Source organism: Toxorhynchites rutilus, chromosome 3 (genome assembly GCF_029784135.1).
Source record: "Toxorhynchites rutilus septentrionalis strain SRP chromosome 3, ASM2978413v1, whole genome shotgun sequence".
In the NCBI taxonomy this organism is placed as follows: domain Eukaryota; kingdom Metazoa; phylum Arthropoda; class Insecta; order Diptera; family Culicidae; genus Toxorhynchites; species Toxorhynchites rutilus.
The window spans coordinates 329036664-329059270 of NC_073746.1; the positions used below are offsets into that span (position 1 = coordinate 329036664).

Consider the following 22607-nt stretch of genomic DNA (forward strand, 5'->3'; position numbering starts at 1 on the left):
TATTGTCAGGAGACTTACACAGCGCACAGCTTTGCTCCTGGGAAGGTGAGGAAATTTCACATGGCATTTTCAAATTAAATATCGAAAAACGGAAATTTTAAAATGTTGCTCCAGCAACGAATCGAAACGCTTTCCGTAATTTTAATATTTATTGCGATGATAATGTATTAAAATTTCCCTACAAAATATTCACATTAATTCACAGTTATCGAAATAAATCAATCCTTACGTTTGTAGGTTCTCGATAATTCCTGATATTTCGTTATACGTTTCAATATCTTTTTCCCTCCTCGATAAGCCTGAATTGAAAGTATTTTTGAATGTAAATATTTTAGTACTGTACACTGAAATACCTTAATATCTCTTATTTTGAACACAATTTTCGTATTTCTATTTCAATATCTTCTATCTTCTATCTACGACACTTCTGTTCTATCTGCGACTTTTCTTTGGCGCCTTTTTTGAATTTGCGCTATTCAATTTCCTTTATCTGATTTCCTTTATCATACAATAGCTTTTCTAATTCTTGTGCTACGTCACTGTGCGTTACGGTTGGTACATAGGGTTTTGATATAGGTGCGTTGTCACATCGAAGTTGTGCGCAACAATACACCAATGCCTGATTTCAGCAGCACAATCCAATCCAGATTATAGAAAACAAGCTGATATAAGCAGCGAAATCGTTGTTTCTTATAACAGAACAATTTGTAAGATTTGTACTATTTGCATAATTTAAAAAAAAACCATCTAACATGTTTGCGATATCTTTTGTCATCATTCGATTCTTTTGATGATGTCGTTTTTATTGCTCATACCTGTTCTACATTTTAGAATTATAAATTTTACAATTTTATCAAATTGAAACTAAAGTAGGTTAGGTAAAGTACGTATCTTCGATAGTCATTTTTGTTACGGCATTGTCATTCACTAGTAGCTGATCTGTATTTTTTTCGATGATCTATAACATCTATTTACTGTTTTTTTGCTTCATGAATTATGTATGACAGATGAAAGGAATAAGTTTCTCATAACAATGTTATACTCATACGGTCGATAGCGGAGCAATAAGAGACAAGCTCGTTGGCGAAACTGTGAAATTAAGAAAAAAATCAAACTGGGACATTCTATTCAGCGAATGAAAGCTGAATTATTAGACTAATTGAATTCGTTATTGTTATCTGGTGAACTATTGTCTTCGTCCACAATAGTTTTAAAAAAAAAACAGAAAAAAAAATCTCAAATCGAAAATATGTAACTAGAAGCAGAAATGCCAACCAAATTTTTAAAAAAAATTTGGAAAAAATTGGAAAAAACTGGAAAAATTTTGAAAAAACTGGCGAAAAGCTGAAGATTTTTTTTTTAATTTTTTCTCAGTTTTACCAATAAAAATTACAATATACAGTGACAGTGTCAGTATGTAGCATTGGTACTTACATATTGACGTCACCGGAGCGTAATTTTCAATATGAATTTCATTATTTATTATTTCATTTTTTTCCGTAATGAAATTTATTCTATGTCTAATGTTTGGGCCGCCTTGATTCCTTATCTTCGTTAGACAAGGACTTCGCCCCACATCACATTAACATCAGAATATTTTTTTTTGCAAAAAATAAATTCACGCTCCGGTGGCGTTAATAGGTAATTTTTAATTTTATTGATCCTGTTTGTGATCATACATTTTAAGATAATACTTTTGTTTTCCATTTTATGTCATTCTAGGTAATTCTGACTGTTCTTCATGCATGTCTACATAATGTTTGAAGGCTAGAATTTCTCGCACAGTTTATGTTCTTGTTCTATTAATAAGTTTTATTTCGTTCAAATTATATTCTGAAAACAATCATTCAACGGTTGCTTAGGAATACGGCAGAATCAGAAATGTTTTTTCTCTTGAAGTCAATAAAATCCAGGTTTCGGATATCCCTAAATGAATTATCGATATCCTGAATATAATTACAATTGCCATTATTCTGATGACTTTGTAGGAAGGGAACAATTGACATATGCTTCCTTTCTATAACATTAGTTGAATCAACTATCGTCATGTTGGTGATCAAAGGATCATTGAAATTAAACCGTTTTAGAATTTGATTGCAGAGTGCAATATAAAAACTTATCGAATCGATCTTAAAATCAGCTACGACGTTGTCTGAAATTATATATACGGACAAATTTTCATTGCTCTACATTTCAGTCGCGGCACCTGCATAAACATTATCCAAACTGACATAATTTTCATGATCGAACTGTGCGTTGTTGATAATCACAGTCTCGTAGAGCGTTTTGGAGTCAGTTTCAATAACTTCAATCAAGTCGTAGAAGCAGTATTTAACATGGCGTGTATCTTCCTTCCAAAAGAACGTGTGTGCGATCAACGCTAACGACTTCTTCGATGAAACGTCAGTAGACTCGTCTGCTATCGGACTAAATGAATTTCGTTTGAAGTGCTCATATAATCCTTCATGCTGTTCTCAGAGATGCAAACCAAATTTTTGAAAAAGTTGGGGAAATTCGAAAAAAAAAACTGCTGGATAAGCACACCTAGTCAAAGTCAATTAGCTAGTCTTTTTTGAAAAAAATATCAGACTTGCAAAAATTTTGGATTTTGTTTTCGTAATTATTGGTTGCATCTGTTTTTTATAGTTTACATGGTTTCGGGATATTTTCTCTTGAAAGCTGAGGATTTTTTACAGATACGTAACGAATTTTTAAACTTTTTAGACATTTGCAAATGAAAGCACCTTTATGTGATGCATCGTAAATGGTCTGATTTAGTAGAACATACTTGAATTTTTCTTGGATATATCGCTTTTTTACATATTCAAAAATGAAAAAATATTCTTCATTCATCTGAATTTTGAAAATTGACTAAATCAATTTACACCATTCGCGAACCGAATGGAACAATTTTAACACCTGCAGGCAAAACTCTTTTTCCATGTCGTCCACGTTGACCAGAAAACTAATTAAAAAATTACAATAGCTCTAGCGGTATTATGTATTTGCACACACATAAATGTGTGAACTGACCGACGAACTTTTCACTCAATCCCAATTGGACTGCACGCATTTGTATTGTTCGCTCTGGGAAGGGTCACTTTGTTCTCACACCACTCCAGCAAGCCCAAATTGTCCACGCGGGAATGTTTAAACGAAAGGGCACCGTAAAAGTTCAATTTGTAAAATCCTGTCGGAATGTGCATTCAGGGGGCGAGAGGAGGATGAAAGAATAACAACACGCCAACAATTGGTTCGATGATGCACACGTGCATCTACTCTACTCTCTCTCATTCTTTTATTTGCATCCTGTCCAATTGGACCCACTACATATTGCATTTTGTGGTATTCTTCAGGCCGTGGATTCATTTACATTTAGATTAGATTTTTATTGTTCTCGGATTTGCATGTTTGGGTTTAGTTTTTCACTTGCAGGAATGTCGTTCAACTATCTGTCCAGTCATTCAGAAATAACCTATATTCCAATAAAGTACGAATCCGAAGAGAGTAAACTTTTTGTATTCTACCTACATGTTGTACTGTAATATCCCGGAGTTAAATGCGATCTAGAAAGTATCCAAAACAAAACCTATAACTTTTCTTCCTCAAATCGCACTGCAAACATTTCGAGCAATTTCTTACAAGAACGCTCGCAAAGATTTTGAACACAGGCCTATCCTAATAGGTCAGCGTGCTCACGTTGAACATAATAACAATCAAGCTGTAAACATTCATTTTAACGAAAGCCATTGGTGTAATCTTGATTATTGCCGTAAAGAATGTCGGAAAAAGTAATCTATTGTTTTCTCGGCAGTTGGATTCAGTGATCAATATCTCACGTAGTATCGATCATACAATTTCAAGTTTAGGCCCGTTGGAACGGTGACATTTCATCCACCAACATTGGCCAACAGAAAAGGTGTTGTGTTCCATCAGGACAACTCAAAGCCACACAATTCCCGGAGCTTGATTGGGATGTTTGGATGCATCCATTATATAGTCCGGACCTGGTACCAAGCGATTAGCACCTTTTTCTCGCATTGCAAAACTTCCTGAGTGATAAGAAATTGGGATCAAGAGAAGATTGTAAAAATCTATTGTTAGAGTTTTTTGCCAATCAGGACCAAGCCCAGGACCAAGAGAAGTATTATGAAGCTACCTTTAGAATGGAAACAAATTTAACAAAAAAAACGATATTTGACTCAAATCGGACATATCGCAGCATATTAAAAAAAAAGTTTTGAATTTCACGCAAAAATAATGGATTACTTTCTCTTCAACCTAATGTGTATCAGCTATTCCATGTCAAACCGATATTCGGTTCTCAGATTTTCGTCAAAAGTGGTAATTTTGTTTTTCATCGCGAAACATTAGAGTCGTATTTTTTATTATGATGCCCATTTCCATTTTAGGGTGGTTCGAAAAATCAATTTTTTCCACGTTTTCCTAAAAATGGATTTTTTAAAAAACTTTTGAACCGATTTAGATGATCGACATATCAAATTGAAGCCAATAGACTAGTCTTTTTTTAAAAAACTATTGAACTCGCAAAAAAGGATTTTATTTTAGTAATTATTGATTGTAGTCGTTGTTATTGTTTTCATGGTTTTGGACTAGAGGGCGCTCTATTTTTTCTTGAATCTACGAAATTTATGAGAACCGCTATATCGGTTTGACATGAAATGGCTAATATATAATGTACATCATAATCCGGCCTTTTTTTTGTATAGGTTCAATCAAATGGTTTTTTTTCCTACATCACAATGTGTGTTCTTTTTTCAAAGTAATACTGTAGAAAAATAACATATTGTTATCTTTTATTTATAATTGTTCTCAAAAAATGCAACACTTACTTTTGTGCATAACATTTTATAGAAAAATTTGATGAAATTTTGGGAAAAACTAGTTTAAAGTGTAATGTTTACATGTGCAAAATTTCGTCAACGACAATCTATCAAGTGGTTATCGAGAAGGCTTCCAAGCAAGAAGTACTTTGACAAAAAAAGTCACAGGAGGATCGTGTCCGAGACACGACCGCATAGTTGACGTAGGATTCCGTTAGGCTATCTGTTGATTTTGCATATGTTTGAAAAAACTCTTCGATAATGATTTGGTGGCCCTGAAAAGGGCCGTTTTGTTTGGTTGTTGGGTATGGTTTGTTCACTCCACCAGTGTTTACCGAGTGATGATGACACAAGGATGGTAAACAGTCGTTGGATGGTGCGTATCAGATAAAAGATACCGAAGTGGAACGAGATATGATGAAAACTGCCCTTTGTGATCCTAGACGAGATGGCTCCTGTGTTATGTATGGATGAAATAAATAAAAAAACTCACCAATGTAATATAAGATAATACCGACATACACAATTATCAATTTTTCTTTGATATAGAAAAAACTTATTTGAAATGGAAAAGGTAATTTTCTTTTATATTTTTTTACTTTCTGGGTGTTTATTCAACCCAATGCGAATTTTAATTGGACAATAACAATTAATACTATATGTAGAGCATATGGAAAATCACTTTTTCTAATATATCTTCACTTTTCCAATTTTCCTGCCGTATTAACTATCAAGTCATTTTCAACACAGCTGTTACCATACATCATACTCACACTTGTGCTAAATTTTTCACAATAAACGATCGATCATTGATATGAAATTTCACGAAGCAACCAACATTCAAGTCCCAAATAAAAATTTTATTTGCTAGAATTTATCGTATCACTCACCTCGCTTGCAATATAAAAATACCCCTGACATGCATATATGTGCAATGCCGATTTCCTCAGGCAGTTTGGTTTAGATGTCTCCGTTAAGGAATACATTTCGGAAGAAACAAAAGCTCCCCCTATTTTCATGTATTTGCAATGTCGATTTCCTCCAGGCAGCTTGGTTTGATGTCTCTGTTAGGGAATACATTTCGGTAGTAACAAAAGTTCACCCTACTTTCATGTATTTGCAATGCCGATTTCCCCCAGGCAACTTGGTTTTGATGTCTCTGTTAGGGATCCGCCGCATGTGTCGTCAATTTCGACCAATCAGAAGTGGTTATTTCCGTTAGGATAGGAGTTGAGATTTTTCAATTGTTCGATAGTTAGCTTCATGACAAATATTATTTACTTCAATATAAAAAATTGTTATGGAGTGCCGAAATCGATTGACGCGAAAATCTCATTAATCCATCATGAAATGACTGAGCAATAAGCGTTTGAAATTGGACAATTTTCACGATGTGCTCGATTTTCGATTTTCAATTTGTACCCCAATATGTTCCCGAAAGACGTAACCCTACGTCAAAATATGCGAAACAGTTGGAAATCGACCGTGTCCCGTGTGGTAAAATCGTTCAAGGGGACCCAGACGACCCAGTGGCGAGCTGACAGCGGAAGAAAAGCAAAGACGACCGACCCCGTGAAAGTAATGAAGGTGAGGGATTACTTGATCTTGCGCAATCCGTACCTTTCGAATTCATTTACACCCAGGTTTTTTACGCGGGGGATACGTACTTCGTAAAAAACCGCGTTAATTGAAAAATCCGCGTTAATTCAAAAATACGCGTTAAAAAAATCCATGTCACCTAATGATAGACATCAAATGGGACTATCCTTATGTATAACGGAAGTAAAAATTTAAGTGTTGCTCGCTTCCGAAAACCTGTAATTTTTTCCTGCAATTTTGTTGGTTACTGGTAGCTATAGTTCGGTTTTCCTCACGAATGAGGTCATCTGCTGTTGCTAGAAGATTCCCTAGTAATTTGTACACTCTTCTGGCGATGCACGTGCAGTACCACTGTTGGACCGTCCAGAGCTAAGTAGACAGGGAAAGACATTCACGAATTGCTGCCCGTAAAAACCCTGTCCCGTTGTACCGCCCGGCGGGCTCCCCGTTACCCAACACCTAAAATTTGTTAATGACGTTTGCGTTTTTCTTAACAGTGTTAAGGCATTTATCTACGCAGATGATATGAAGCTGTATATGGAAATAAAGAATGAAAAAAACTCTCAAACATTCCAAAATGAAGTTAACATAGTTTATAATTGGTGCACTAAGAGTTTATTACAGCTCAATGTTAGGAAATGCACTTTGATGACTTTTACAAGAAGAAGAACACCATTGAACAATGGTGTTAAGCTGGGAAATCAACCCATCAGTAGATGTCAACGAGTAAGAGACTTACGCGTGGTCTTAGATTCAAAACTAACCTTCGTTGATCATTATAATACAATCATCCATAGAGCAAATAATATGTTGAGCTTCATCAAACGATTTAGTTAGCATTTCCACGATCCGTACACAATAAAAACATTGTATATAACATACGTCAGATCAATTCTCGAATACTGTAGTATTGTATGGTCCCCCTACATAACTTCACACGAAGACAGAATTGAATCTGTACAAAAACAATTTTTATTATTTGCACTTCGTACACTAGGCTGGTCTTCATACCATCTCCCACCATATGAGGCACGTTGCATGCTAAACAATATGAAAAGCTTAAAAGAACGTCGGAACTCTGCCATGATTATATTTATTATTGACATCATATCACAACGAGTGGACTCAGAAGAAATATTAGGAAACCTAAATTTTTACGCACCGATTAGGCACCTGAAAAACCCTAACATTTTCTACATAGATTACCGAAGAAAGAATTATGCCAAATATAGTCCTATTAATCGTATGATCATCCTCTGTAACGAACACAGTGAAATAATTGATGTAACCATGTCAAGGTCAATGCTTAAAGACTATCTGAATAGAATAAGATATAGTTAAATTTCACTGTAATATTTGGTCTACGCTGGTTTGACGAAATAAATAAATAAATAAATAAATAAAAATTTGTTGATTATGTAACTTGTTAAAATCGTCTTTTGGATTAAACGGATAAATTATCCAGCCAGCTCTCTTTAGTTTTTTTTCTAGTTTTAAGTAAGTAGTTTTAAGTAGTATTAAGAATGTATTGGTCTACAATTTTGATTGACGACAATAACAATAAAAAATAAAATAAAAAATAAAAATCCACGTAAGAATCGTGACAAGGTGCGGCACTAAGCGGTAAGCTCCGTAACAAGCACTAATTACCGTAATATGCTCTGAAGGAACATGAGAGAAAAATGTGAGCTGTGGGAGAGATGTGATATTGCATTGGTTTTTTTTACGCGAGTTCCGGGTAAAAAACCGCGTTAATTGGAAAATCCGCCAAAAAAAAAACCACACAAAAAAACGCGTAAAAGGTACCTAACCGAATCGATAAGCAGAATACGGTGGCCAAATCACGCGCCAGGAAGTTGTACCGCGGTTGGCTAAAAAAGCTCGATGACGAAGAATTAGAAGCTTACTTTAACTCGAATATCAGCGTTTAACGCATAAAAAGTAGTGGAAGCATTGCGAGTAACTCAACAAGCTTTTTTGTGCAATTGAGAGGAATGATAATAAACAAGAAAATTTGGTGCTCTATGAGTCGAGACCAAGAGACGTCCGGTAAGACTAAGAGGGTGTTGTTTACCATGAGTTACAATTGGGCCGTGCATTTCGAAAAAAATACCAAAACACGAGCTGATATGTGATAAAGTGTGTTCATGGCAACGCGCGGTCTCATGTCATGAAAGTAATATGTTTTTATAATGTTCACATGGGTTATTTGATAACGTCAACTGTATCCATTAGACGCACCAATTCACTGATTCACATTTTTCGTATCCAGAATTGAATTCATGTTTGAAATGCTGCGATTTTTTTATTGATCTATTTATCTGATTAGAAGATGGATTAATTTTTGAACACATTCGTACTCCAATCATATTTATCTTATTTTCGCACGCGATACACGGTGTAGATGCAAAACTGTTATTTGCTAAAATACATGCAAACTGATACCCCTATCGCTCCAATAATACGTCAATAATATGCGTGTTCATAACGGTAACAGCAAGATAAGCGTGCATTTTGGTTCAATTCAAATCACAATCAGTGATTTTTCTCATGAGATAAGCAACGCCAGCAAAGTTTATCTCATTGGTATAAATAACCTTCATGACATAATCAAAGATTTAGTTCTGTTACGCGTACACTTCGCGGTTAAAGCTTCGCGATGCTGCTCACGGAACTGGTATTAGTCAAAGTGCTACTGGTAGCTGTAAATGCGGAATACCACGCGTCATTCCCATTTACTAGAAGAGAAAACTCAAAACTAGAGGATAATCAAGAAGTTGACGAAAGCTTTCGGCTCCCAAACGAAACCTTCCCCACTCACTACACGATCCATCTTAGAACTGCAGTGCACGAAGGCGTTACGGACTTCCAGGGAAGCGTAGATATACAGGTGAATGTAGTTCAACGAACTGATAAGATTACTGTGCACAATCGTGGGTTATCCATCCTCGCTGCGACGCTGTACCACGTTCAAAACGATGATTTAGTGAAGATTGATCAACCGAACGGATACCATGACGAACGAACGGAACATTTTGTATTCCAATGTGCATCACTTCTCAGCATAGGAACCTACCTTCTTAGCATCGACTACACTGGAAAACTGCAGTATCCAACCTCGAATGGGTTTTTCATGAAATTCTACCGCGACGAGACCAACCACCGACGATCCATTGCGTCTACCCAATTCGAACCGACACGTGCTCGTATGGCCTTTCCGTGCTACGACGAACCGACACTAAAGGCCACCTTCTCCGTATCGATAACTCACCACAGAACGTACAATGCTGTGTCCAACATGCCTATGGACGATCTTGAGGTGGTAGACATGGATTATGTAACCAGCAGATTCAAGAAGACGCCGCTAATGTCCACCTATTTGGTGGCGTTTGTAGTGTCTGATTTCGAAACCAAAAGCTTGGGTCAACAGCAAATCCATGCCCGGTCGAATGCCATTCGCGAAACTGCATTCGCGCTTCAAGTGGGTAAGAAGATATTGGACGCCTTAAATTTTCACACGGGTGTTTCCTACTATAACTACATGCCAAAACTGGGACAGATCGCTGTTCCGGATTGGGGAGCTGGAGCGATGGAAAATTGGGGATTAGTTACTTATGGGTACGTTATACACAATTTACTCTAATGTGGACTTACAATTTTGTTTAACCCTTCCACAGTGAACCAGGATTGTTATTCAACCCAGAACGGAATGCTTTCCACAATCAGAAGTATATAGTTACTACGATTGCACACGAGTATGCCCATCAATGGTTCGGAAATCTTGTGACCACCGATTGGTGGCAATATATTTGGCTCAATGAAGGATTCGCTACCTTGTATGGTTACTATGGAGCACAACTGGCGATTCCAGATCAGGCTTACATGGATCTCTTCCAAGTAGAGGTTCACCAGTTGGCGTTGGGGACGGATGCTAGCGAAACGACACGACCCATGGATTGGAATGCTGATTCGCCTGCTGCGATCTCTGCGCTGTTCGATAGGGTTGCTTATGAGAAGGGTATGTAAGCTCTGCATTTGTAGAATTCAGTCGCCTAGTTCATATTAGCCATTACTTCCAGCTGGGAGTGTTCTAAACATGTTTCGAATCATCATAGGAGATGATAAATGGAGGGCTGCTATTAAAGAATACCTCTTATCCAGTCAACTGTCTGCTGCGAAGCCAGATGATTTGTATGCTGCCTTAGAGAACACAATCTCTCGAGAAAACAACATTCCAGATAACATGACAATTAAGACGATCATGGAATCGTGGATAACTGTGGCAGGCTATCCTGTTCTAAACGTTCGGCGAAACTATCATACTAAGAAAGTGATCATATCCCAGGAACGATTCCTAAATGACAAAAGAGTGCCCAATGATCATGTTTGGCACCTCCCTTATAATGTAGCCAACCAACGCGATCAGAACTTTGAACTGGCTAGCTTTGAGTGGTTGACTACGAAAGCGGCTGAGATTACGATCGATGCTGCTGATCCTGGGCAATGGTTAATTTTCAATCGTCAACAGTTCGGATTTTATCGTGTCAATTATGACACGCGCAATTGGGAACTGATCACTGATGCTTTGATAGTCTCATCGAGTAGCGTCCATCCAAACAATCGCGCCCAGTTGATCGATGATGCGTTTAACCTTGCTCGTGCTGATCTTCTAGATTTTGGAGTTGTTCTGCGTTTACTGACAGCTGTCGCTGGCGATCAGGAGTATCTGCCATGGGCCGCTGCAGATAACGTATTGGTCTATCTGTTCGGCAAGCTGCGCGGAACTGTTCACTATGAGGGATTCGAATCCTTCGTTCACTTTTTGATCGGACAGCACTATCCATCCATACAGATTGAATCTGTAGATGATGACGGAACCTTGATAAGAAATTATTTCAGACGACTTATCTCAACATGGGCTTGTAGAACCTACTATGCTGATTGTATGACAAAAGCACAAGAAACTTTCAAAACAGCTGTCAATGCCAATGTTGGAACACATCCGGATGTTTCGTCTGTGATCTATTGCTATGGTATCCAGCACGCAACGAATGATGAATTTTCGTGGTTGTTGAATCGCATGTTGATATCAAACAATGCCGCCGAACGGATGGCTCTCATCGACGCTATTGGATGTGCCCAAAAAGCGGATCACCTGAAGACTTTCCTAGCCTCGTCGATCAGCGCTGCGGAGGAAATCAATTACTACGAAAGTGAGCGCGTGCGGATGTTACATTCCGTTTACACATCAGGTCGGACGGGCGTTGACGCAGTGATTCGTTTTTTGAACGATCGGAATGTGGCGGAGGATGTTATCCGGTTGCTTGGACAGTCTGCGTTCAATGATGCCATCAGCAATATCGCATCGCGTACAAACACTGTGGAAGAGTTTGATGAACTGAAGCAACTGCTGGATAAGGTCGGAACGCTAGTATCGGAAGAGGTGATAAAAAGTGCATACGATAAGTTCAAAGAGAACTTAGATTGGCACGAAAGTCTTGAGGGTTTGATTGTGACCGAATTCCTCGAACAATATCATGACAAGCGATAATCTTAGATTTTACGTAAATAAACAGCACGGTAGCTGTTGATAAGTTTTACTCATTGAATCCGAAGCCTGTCTCGTTAAAAGAGACTTTGTATATCTTATCAACCAATTTATGACCGACTAGAATTGCCCAATAAATAGGCGCACTTAAGCTTATGGGAATCAGTTTTACTGCTGCTGTCGTTTCGTTCCGAACTGGTTCTTCGAGTAGTTTAAAATGGGTTTCGGACGATTATTATTATTCTGTGCACTGATATTGCGCGTGTCCGCGAATAACCCGCTATGGAGAAAGCTTGAGGGGGATCTAGAACCAGAACCCGTAACAAACTTTCTGCAGCTTGTCGATGAAAGTTATCGACTTCCCGTAACATCGACTCCGTATCATTATAATCTACAGTTGAGCACGGCAATTCATGAAAATAATCGTCAGTTCCAAGGTGTGGTGGAGATTTTCTTGAATCTACTCGAAGTAACCGATAGAATTACGGTTCACAACCGGCAGTTGACGATCTCCAAGATGAGTCTGTTCAGAGTGTCCGATCAAAGCGAGGAGCAGGTCCTCATAGGAACGCCAGACTTTGAAATGGACAATCGAACGCAACATTTTGTCATCACCAGTGGCCAGTTTCTGTCCGTAGGCAATTATGTGGTCAAAATCGAGTTCAGTGGGGTGCTTCAGAATAATAATAATATGGGATTTTTCGCATCATCATATTTAGACGACAATGGCAAACGTCACTATTTGGCCTCCAGCAAGTTTGAGCCAACACACGCCAGATCTGCCTTTCCTTGCTACGATGAACCCAAACTTAAAGCCACATTCACACTCTCGATGATACATCACAAGGATTACCACGCCGTCTCGAATATGCCTCAAGATGGGGAGGTAGTTGCAGACGTAGATAATCCAGACTATGTGAAGACCACATTCAAAAAGTCAACCCCAATGTCCACCTATCTGTTGGCATTCGCTGTGTCAAACTTCCGCATTCGGAGCAAAGGTATCCACACGGTCTACGCAAGACCAAATATGTTTGAAGAGACCGAATATCCGCTGAACACTGGGGTTGATATTTTGAACGTGCTCGGCGAGTACACCGGAGTCGACTACACGAAATATATGCCCAAAATGACCCAGATTGCAATTCCGGACCGCGGGACCGGTGCCATGGAGAACTGGGGTTTAGTTGCATATGGGTAAGTGAGCGTAATAAGTCGAATGACGATAGCAAGAAAAAAAAGCATTCATTGTTTCAGATAAGACATTACATATCATTCCAGAGAACCCGTGCTTTTGTTCAACCCCACGATAAACACCTATCGCAATAAGAAGAGTGTCACCACAATAATCGCCCATGAATTTGCTCATCAGTGGTTCGGGAACTTGGTTACCCCGCTCTGGTGGGATTATCTATGGTTAAGTGAAGGCTTTGCGACGGTATATGAATACTATGCCGCCCAGCTGGCTTATCCGGAGGATGGTTACTGGGATCTCTGGAACGTACAGGTGGTACACAATGCACTCGGCGTCGATACCAAGGAATACACTCGGCCAATGACCTCGAATGCGGCTAGTCCTAGTGAGATTGCGGGATTGTTTGACACGGTGGCGTACGGGAAGGGTAAGCAGCACTATGGAAGCATTGACGAGCAAATTTGAATAATTTTTCTATCTGTTAACAGCTGGAAGTGTTTTGAACATGTTCCGAGTTGCATTCCAAGACGATAACTGGAGGGAGGGTTTGCTTTCGTACTTGATGAGCAATGAACTTGACGCAATCACTGCACAGCACCTGTACGAAGGCTTGCAGACAGCTGTCAATGGGAAAAATCTCTTCCCAAAATCGTTAACCGTTCAACAGTTAATGGATTCGTGGACCACCGAACCCGGCTATCCACTGCTAACCGTCCGTCGCGATTACAAGAATGGGATTATCTACCTATCTCAGGAGAGATTCTTCGATGATAGACAGATGCCGAACGATCATGTTTACCACATTCCGTACAATTACGCCACAGAGACTAAACCAGATTTCAGTATCCTAGAATTCGAATGGCTATCTTCGAAAGGAACGAAGTTATCCACATCAGCATCTTCCTACGAATGGATTATTTTCAACAAGCAACAAACTGGATACTACCGGGTAAATTACGATTTGGAAAACTGGAGCTTGATTATCAAGGCTCTCCAAAGAGATCCCTCTGCGATCCATGTCCAGAATCGAGCACAGCTGATAAATGATGCATTCAATCTCGCTCGCGCTGATCGCCTAGACATGGCGTTACCCTTAGAACTTTTGACGTATCTCAAGAAAGAACACGAATACCCTCCATGGGCAGCGGCTAGCTCCATACTCACCTATTTTAACAATAAACTTCGTGGAACTCCAATACATGAACACTTCCTGCTATTCACCGAAGAGATTCTCGAATCAGTCTATGTCAACTTACCAATAGACACCGTGCCGCGGAACGAAACTTTGCTGCAGAAGTACTTGAAGCAATCCATATCTACCTGGGCCTGTCGCATTGGAAAACAGGATTGCATGCGCCGAACGGAAGCTACCCTCAAACAAGCTGTCCAAAGAAACACACCGGTTCACCCGGACATTGCGAGCGTCGTCTACTGCTACGGTTTGCATTCTTCCGGAGAGCCAGAGTTTACGTGGATGTACGAAAGACTGCGTGTCTCGCGGAACCAAGCCGAACGCTCGCTACTGATCGATTCTCTGGGCTGCTCCCAGAGCAAACCCTTCCTCAAAGCTCTCCTGACAACCGCCGTCGGCAATAGTGGTGCCTTTAACTTCCTCGAAATCGAACGCACCCAAATTGTGTCTGCTGTTTATTCGACGAACCGCGTGGGTGTCGATGTTCTTATCGAATTTCTTATGGATGATAAGCAAATCAATGATTTCATTGCCCGATTGGGTCAAAGCGTTCTGAACAACGCCGTCACGAACATAGCATCGAGAACCAACAACGTAGCGGAAAACCAGCTGCTAGAAGCGCTTCTTAGTAAACAAGAGAATAAGATTAGCCCAAGCAGTGTCCAATCGGCGCGAACCATCGTGACTGAGAAAGTGGCTTGGTTCAACACACTGGAAGGTCTAGTGGTTGAAGAATTTTTCGTGGCATCCAGTAAGAAGGGAAGCATCAGTTACAGAGAGTGAAGTAAGTGAATATTAACCGCCGAATTGAGGACGATACATTATTCAAATCAAAATCATCACGAATTAGAGAAGCTTAGAAATGGTTAAATTCAAATACGTGTATGAAATAGAATAAAAAAAAACTTCTAAAAATTGAATACAGGTGATGGATTGTAACCATGGAAAAATCATCGGATAATTGAGTCAGTTTATGTGAAATTAAATTTTGATATCCATGGCCTTACTCTAAGAGGAGCTAGCTAGATCTGACCGATACGTTACAGGAGGATTAAATCTGCTTTTTGAGAGTTTTTTTCAACAGAGATTTTTAGCCAAAAGCTAAAAAAATAATCGTGGATGATCCGCGGAGGTGTTCCGAGACAAACTTTACAGTCTCAACGTAGTATTACTTGCATAATTTAAAATGTTATTTGAGGTTTGTGTACAAATCACAACAACCGGTAAATTTGACTCTCAGAACGCGTCTTTGCAAACGAGACGGGAGTCGAGCGAAACAAAACCGACACGAACCAACTTTATTGCTAGAGAGTTAATCAGCCACTCGCTTCGATCTGCCTGAACAACTTCTCTTCCTTAGTTGTACAAATTGAAATTGATCGTATGTAGCGTGACCTCACGATAAACTATGATTAGTATGACTAATGCTTAGGGAGGGCAGGCAACTGTGATTTCACTTCCTTATCGCTTTCTTGAGATTCACCTTTCATAGTATTATTTCTGTGTAAATATGATTAGTACTGAATAGTACTACTAACGTTCCCAGTGGAAATTCTGCCTTCTCAACGTATGTAGGTATTACTTGCGTCATTTTTATTAGTAGTACTTAACTTATACCTTTTTTTATTTTATAGCCTTGCATCTATATGTGCAACTTTAGGGGCGTCATCTGTTGAAAAATGATACTTGATACTTGCTCGGACAGTGTCCGGTCGGTGTCAAGGCGTTGTACTATAGGTCAAAATTGCTGTTCGGCCATTGCTCGTGAAAAAACAAATTTGTTTGCAAAACAAATCGTACCTTTTGGTGACAAATGCATTCGTTGGCAAAATAACTGCTCGCGCTTTACTGTCGAATCATAACAGTGCAGAAGGATGTTTTTAGTATATCTTTTCGCTTCTAGCTGTGCAATCAATGCTTTTCTTTCCAAGCAAAATTGACTTCTGTTTGGCTCCCATCGGCGGGGAAAAGAGTACTATCAGCTTACGGCGATGGTGACAAGAAATAACGCTGATTGTGGCTCCACTGATTTCGATCAGGGATAAACAGAATGCTGTGCATATACTGGGAAGGAGATTACCAGGTCCAGAAGATCCGGAAAGGGCTGTTACAAGTAATTGGCTAGAAGAGGTTGTGCACTATTTTTCACGAATATATACTTGCTTATTTTTTCCTTCAGTTATTCCCCTCAGCGAGTTGATATGAAACCATAACAACAAACCCAAACAAAGAGTAAATAATTCTGAAATGTACGTCTCGCTACTCGTCTCACGTCAACTCCTGAAAGTGTCAAGAACGAAACACCTATCGTTCATCATCTTGGTCGGTGTACTCAAATCTGCCATATTCAATCTGAGTAGGCCGCTTGTTATTCTGTGACAAGGTGTAATAAATAATTTGGATTGTTTTGGTGTTAAAAGAGCTCTCCAGTGAGCTTAAATCATCGATATATCCACCTCTGATTTCAGGTATGATATAGATAATACACAAAATGGCTCAGGCTCGACGAATTTGGTTGAATATCCAAATCTTGCTAAGAGATCGACTTTTTCATAACCTTCTACAACGCAGTGACCAGGCACACAGTATAGAATAACACCGTTAGTAGAAACTAGTTGCTTTTTTTAACGAGTTTTAGGACCTTTATCTCAATCACTTTGAAGGGAACACTAATTTTTTGACGTAGGACTACGTCTTTCATTTCTATACCGGGGTGTAAAATCAAAGTTTCGAAAACGAAAGCGTTACGCCGGAGACCGAGATTTTGAGCGTTAATAGCTCCTAAACAACCGAACGAAATGGTATGATAAACACTCCATTCGAAAGATAAAATGTCTACGCGTTATATACTTGTTACTTTTTGATCCAAAAACTTGTTTCAATAGCCTTAAAATTGCTTTCAAAACAGGGTATTCAAATCCACAATCGGTATATAATCGAGCGCCGCTCGGATATTCACACAGTTATAATTGAACAGCGATTGAGGTACCATCGTTGGAATGAATGGTTAGGGAAACACATAGACTTCTAAACCATGGAGCCTGTAGAAATCGGCATTGCAAAATAGATGGAAGCGGCGGATACTTTCGTACTCGTTTGCGCTTTTGCATATCGGAATGTTTCCCTAACACAGACTTTAAAACCATGGAGCCTGGGAAAATTGGCATTGCAAATGAGATGCAAGCTGCCATACTTTTGTAATCGCTTGCGTTTTTGCAAACCGGAATGTGTTTTCTCAACACAGATTCCGAAACCAATAAATTGGGAAAATCGGCATTCCAGATCTCGGCAGTACTTTTATACTCCCATGCATTTTTACACTCCGGAATGCGTTTTACTAACACGGTCTACAAAAGCGGGTACAAATGCAACGCTTTGGCTCGGTTGTTCAAGACTGCATGCCCCTTCATGTCGCCAGCTCACCGAACTTCTACGCATATCGTTTGATTATAACTATTTGCTACGATAACCACTACCATAATGCATGAATTGACCTAAATTGGGATTTGTTTGCAATTGAATTCGTAAATTGTTTCATTCATTCACTAGTTTAATCAATAATTTAATCAACAGCACTGCACAGTGACGATATCGTACCCAATAAGGAACATTCGAAGTACGATAAGCCAACGGCAGTCCTACGTCAACCTTGCGGTTATATCATAGGTATAACCCATCCATAGTTTTTCTCTTTGTTTCCACCCAGTCTTCATTCATGCTTACTACTATGGTTCAGTGGAAAATCTTTCAGGATTTGTAAATGCCCTGTGAGATCTCCTTCTAAAAAATGGTTTACACGTTCCAGCCTAAAAACACCTTTTTCCGCTTCAAGTTATTGATGCAAGGCTATAAAATAAAAAAAAGGTATAAAAGAGCATCTAGGGCTTTGGAGTGTGCGCATTGGGCATTGTTCCAGTTATTGATAAGCATACCAGCAGTGTACAGATTTCTCTGGGAAGGTACAGATATTTTCTTTATTTTTGGTACAGATTCTGTACCAATTTTCGTCAAAAAGTACAGATTGGTACAGATTTTTTTCGCGTGTGAAATTTTGCGGATCGCTCACGAGTTTTCTCGTGTTTCGCGTTTCGTCTGTTACGGATCGATCACGAAATAACCCGTGCTTTCTACACTTGATGGTTAAATACTTGGTATGCCTAGAATCTAACAAGACCTACGAGCGAGCCACCAGCCTCGTCTCATCCACACCGAAGGAAACGATCTCATTCGTGGAATCCGAATAAATGAAGCGTTCAAGTTTGCCCCAAAACGTGCGGTCCTTAATGTGTCTTTTACGCCGCAGTATCGCTTGGCTAGATTCAAAAAAACTATGTATAAACATTATAAAACACACGAAGGACTTGAAAATGTGAATGTAGTATTTGTAGTAAAAAACATAGTATTTTTGACGTAGAACTACGTCTTTCATTAACGGTGCCAAATCAGAAAACAGGTCACGTTTTTATGAAATAAAGTTAACGTTAATAACTATTTTTGCCATGAACGGATTTTGGCGATTTACATACTAAACGAATCGGAAATTCCGTAAGATTTGTTTAATATGTTTTACATTAGAATCCCCTGGTTTGTAAACGGTTAAAATTCATGAAAACTTTAACGTTTCCATTTTCCCATACATTTGTTCCGTCCATTTGTGTGCTTTCCCAAACAGAGCTGTCAATAAAGAGCAACTTATCGACGACCAACGGAGGGGAAATCGTAGGATTTAATGTCTCCGTGAACAAAGAAAAAGTAGAAGAATTAAGGGGAATACTTGCCTAGAATATAAACAGTGGATCTCGGTGAGGCAAACTTTCATTAGGCATCGGACTGTTGAGCAATCCAGTTTACTTTGCTTTCGCTGCACTTCGATCTAAGATTGGACCCCACCAGTGGTAACCCAACTTGGATATCGTCGTGTGGTTTTTTACAGTTCTTTTTTCCCGTTATTTATATCGTGTGTTTTTCTTTCCGCGTCATAAATTAGACGCTTCTCGTAATGTGTTTGACCAAAAAAAAAGAGGAAGGCAGGCTCGAGCCCTGCAAAAAACGAGCGCATTGCCAGAGGCAATAAAATTTCGAGGCAAGCGTCATCTAATGATGCACGCGATGTTGGTGCAGTGAATAGCGCTCGCTCTGAACCGAGCCTTCGCGAGTGTGACACCGCATCGAACAACAGCGAAGTAGGCGATTTCGGCGCGTCGGTCAAAAATGTAAACGCCGTTACCCAGGCAGCAACCAAAATCAAGCTCCCCCGCTGGTGGTGAAGGCGGTCGCTCTTGACAAACTCATCAGCGAATTCACATCGTGTTACAGTAGAGCACAAGCTGTGTGGCATAATTCAGTCTTTTTCCAAGCAGTTAACATTGTTTGTTTTCCGTCATCATAAGGGCTTCGTTGATGCGTTGGTTGTTATTACAAAAAGAGTTTATTTCGCTTGTTTTGTCACCAAGAAAGTAAATGTCGTTCTGGAATTTTGTATGTGATTAGGTTTCACTTGCCAGTAACAAAACTTCCTCCACTTAGGGTGACAGCTGCGCTTCTCTCTAGCATGAGAAAGTAATGCAACTCTTTTTCGAGGCCAGTAATATTAACAGAAGCGTTTCTTTTGAGAATAGCGCAAAATGATGAGAAGTGTTTATATTCCTAGTAGTTTCAAGTCACCAATGTATGGCTCTGTATGCATGCTATGACGAACGCTTGTTTGGCGCTTGATTTACGTTGTACGAACGATGAGGCAATACTAAATAACGTAGCATGATATTTGATACTTGCAAGTGTTGTCATTGTTGTTGTTTCCATGCGGTGCCAAAGATATATTGTTATGTGATGTGGAATAATGGTGCTGGTGCAACATGTATATAATAGACTGTAGCCGAGTCTATGTCAATTGCAAAAAAGGCCACCGGAATAGCGTTTGAGATAAATTTTCAATGCATTGACATGAAATAAATTGCGACGTACGATCAGCTAGTGTATTGTTTTGCGAGGGCAAGAATGAATCATCAATCAATTATCGTCAACAGATTCTACAATGAAAAAAACCACTTCAGAGATTAGTCTACTAAGCAGTTGTTTCTAAAATTTCACAGCATTATAGAATAATATCCCAAGGTATAAACAAGCGACTTATATAAAGTAACAGCGTAGTTCTACGTCAACAATGCGATCGTATCTTGGACACAACCTCCTATAATTTTTCATACTAAATTTCTACAACGAATATTTTCGATGGTACAGATTTTTAGACGAAAAAGTACAGATGAGAAAGATTTTTAACCTCTCTGGAACTGATTAAAATGTGTCAACATTGCATGCCAGACATCGTAGTTTATCGAGTTTTTTCTGAGTTGATATTTATGTAGCCTTAAGCTACCACAGTAGTGAAGCATATGTTAGTCTGGGTCTCCAGTGAATCATTATCGGATTTATTCTCCACTTTTTCCCGAATATACTACAAGTCCAAAGCGCAGTCTGGGCTTTAGATATTGCTGGTCGTTCCAATTTAGCTTTGGTCAAGCATGACAACAAAATATTTGATTCGTTTTGAAAGCTTCAATTGTATTCCTCCCAATCTAAGAGATGGAATATTATACTATGGAATGGAATTTGAAATGATAAATGGAATTATGACTGTTTTTGAAGAACTAACACCAATTTCTTCCAAGTTGTACAATTTGAGTGTGTACTTAAGGGCATTCTATTGGAAATAGTGTACTCACATTTACCCCTCACTAAAATGATTATGTCATCAGCGAAACCAATGACTTATCCTAAATTAGTTACGTTATTAGGGAGATCGTCGTCAACTAGTGACCACAACCAAGTACGGAAAAATTCATTCGCTCATTTCTCCACACCAAATTATAAATCACCTTTGTATCTGTTTGGAATAATCATGGCGAAAAGAATGCAGCTGACCTCAAACCTGAGCTTTCCCTTTACCAATTTCTCAAAAGATATCTCGGTCGGTCAAAAATGATACCTCGACTTCCTTCCTCATCGAACCAAACTACCCCACTCGCTCCATCGTAGTCCTAAATCCAAATCCTGTCCAATTAATCTAGTGTTAGATTTAGTTATTACTGAATTGTTAGTCTTAATTATATAGAAATTAAGTTATATCTTAAGGTGAAATTCGACTCTGTAAACGTTAGATAATAAGTAATGGAGTCTGATTAATAAACGTTTCTGAAAAAAAAAGAATGCAGCAAGCAATCGTGAGATTGCACAATGAATCATTTTTCACTCTCCGACCATCTTCATTCGGAACTGAGAGTGAACATAACAAAACAAAGAGTGGAAAACAACATTCAATGAATGAATACTCCTTTGGAAGGATCGCACGAAACAAGATAACGAGTGAGTCAAAATAGACTCAATCTGCGTGTAGGGGAACCGCGGGTAATACGGACAGTGGCGGTAATATGGACAGGTGGTTGATTTGTATAGTTACATTTTGAATTTCAGATTTCTGTGAATGGAAACATCTTCTACATGTTATTCTCTTTAATATTTAAGCCACCCTATGGCAATGAATACTGATCAAAAGTGGAAAAGGGAAACAAAAACCGAAAATCATACATGATTCCGCGTGTGGATGTAAGTTTAGCTGCTTTGAAATTAAGCATTCTTTTTTTTTCCCAAAATATATTTTTTATTAAGGCACATGTGGCGTTAGCCTGACGGGGCCGGGAGTCCAATATTTTGACAAATTTTGTCTTACAACTATGTTAGTAATATGTAACCGATTACTCGCGGTTGGCTCGAGGTTAGTATTACAAGTGTTCTCATAATTGGTATGTTGCAGTCTTCGATGCTCTATACGTGTGCCCGACACGGGCTACTTCCTATTGGGATGCAGCTGACCATTAATCAGCAACGCTCCCTAGTCTGTACCCCATATCTAGCGTGGTGCGTCTTTCTCGACTCGAGGAATCCAGGATAGAATGGTCACTCATCAGTTCGTGTAGAGTTGTCATGAGCGGTACAACCTTTGGCTCTTGTTGAATGATCAGTGGACTGCACAACCTTTGGCCCGTGTATCTGTAAAGAGTGTGTGTATGTATTGCCGCGACTAAGTAAAAGTTTATAGATCGGATAGGAGGGATATGAAACAGGGACACAACGAAGGAAACATCATTAAACGTTGACATCGGCGTTTCTGAGGAACAGGTATAGATGAAGCAGAAGATCAGGATCACGGCTACCTAAGATATCCCGGACGGG

General features: G+C 39.1%; 3 protein-coding genes across 3 annotated transcripts in view; 2 read left to right on the forward strand and 1 right to left on the reverse strand.

The window, feature by feature from the left end:
- LOC129775160 (40S ribosomal protein S12, mitochondrial) overlaps window positions 1-22607 on the reverse strand; it is a 72550-nt gene that overhangs the window by 15424 nt on the left and 34519 nt on the right. The window lies entirely within an intron of this gene.
- LOC129775158 (aminopeptidase N-like) lies at window positions 9082-12037 on the forward strand. Its single transcript, XM_055779518.1, has 3 exons — window positions 9082-10061; window positions 10121-10461; window positions 10523-12037. Exons 1-3 carry the CDS (start codon window positions 9103-9105, stop codon window positions 11992-11994), a joined length of 2772 nt encoding a protein of 923 aa, XP_055635493.1. The 5' UTR covers window positions 9082-9102; the 3' UTR covers window positions 11995-12037.
- LOC129775157 (aminopeptidase N-like) lies at window positions 12149-15331 on the forward strand. The gene is made up of 3 exons (XM_055779517.1): window positions 12149-13188; window positions 13273-13613; window positions 13675-15331. The coding sequence occupies exons 1-3, from the start codon at window positions 12209-12211 to the stop codon at window positions 15159-15161; spliced, it is 2808 nt and encodes a 935-aa protein (XP_055635492.1). The 5' UTR covers window positions 12149-12208; the 3' UTR covers window positions 15162-15331.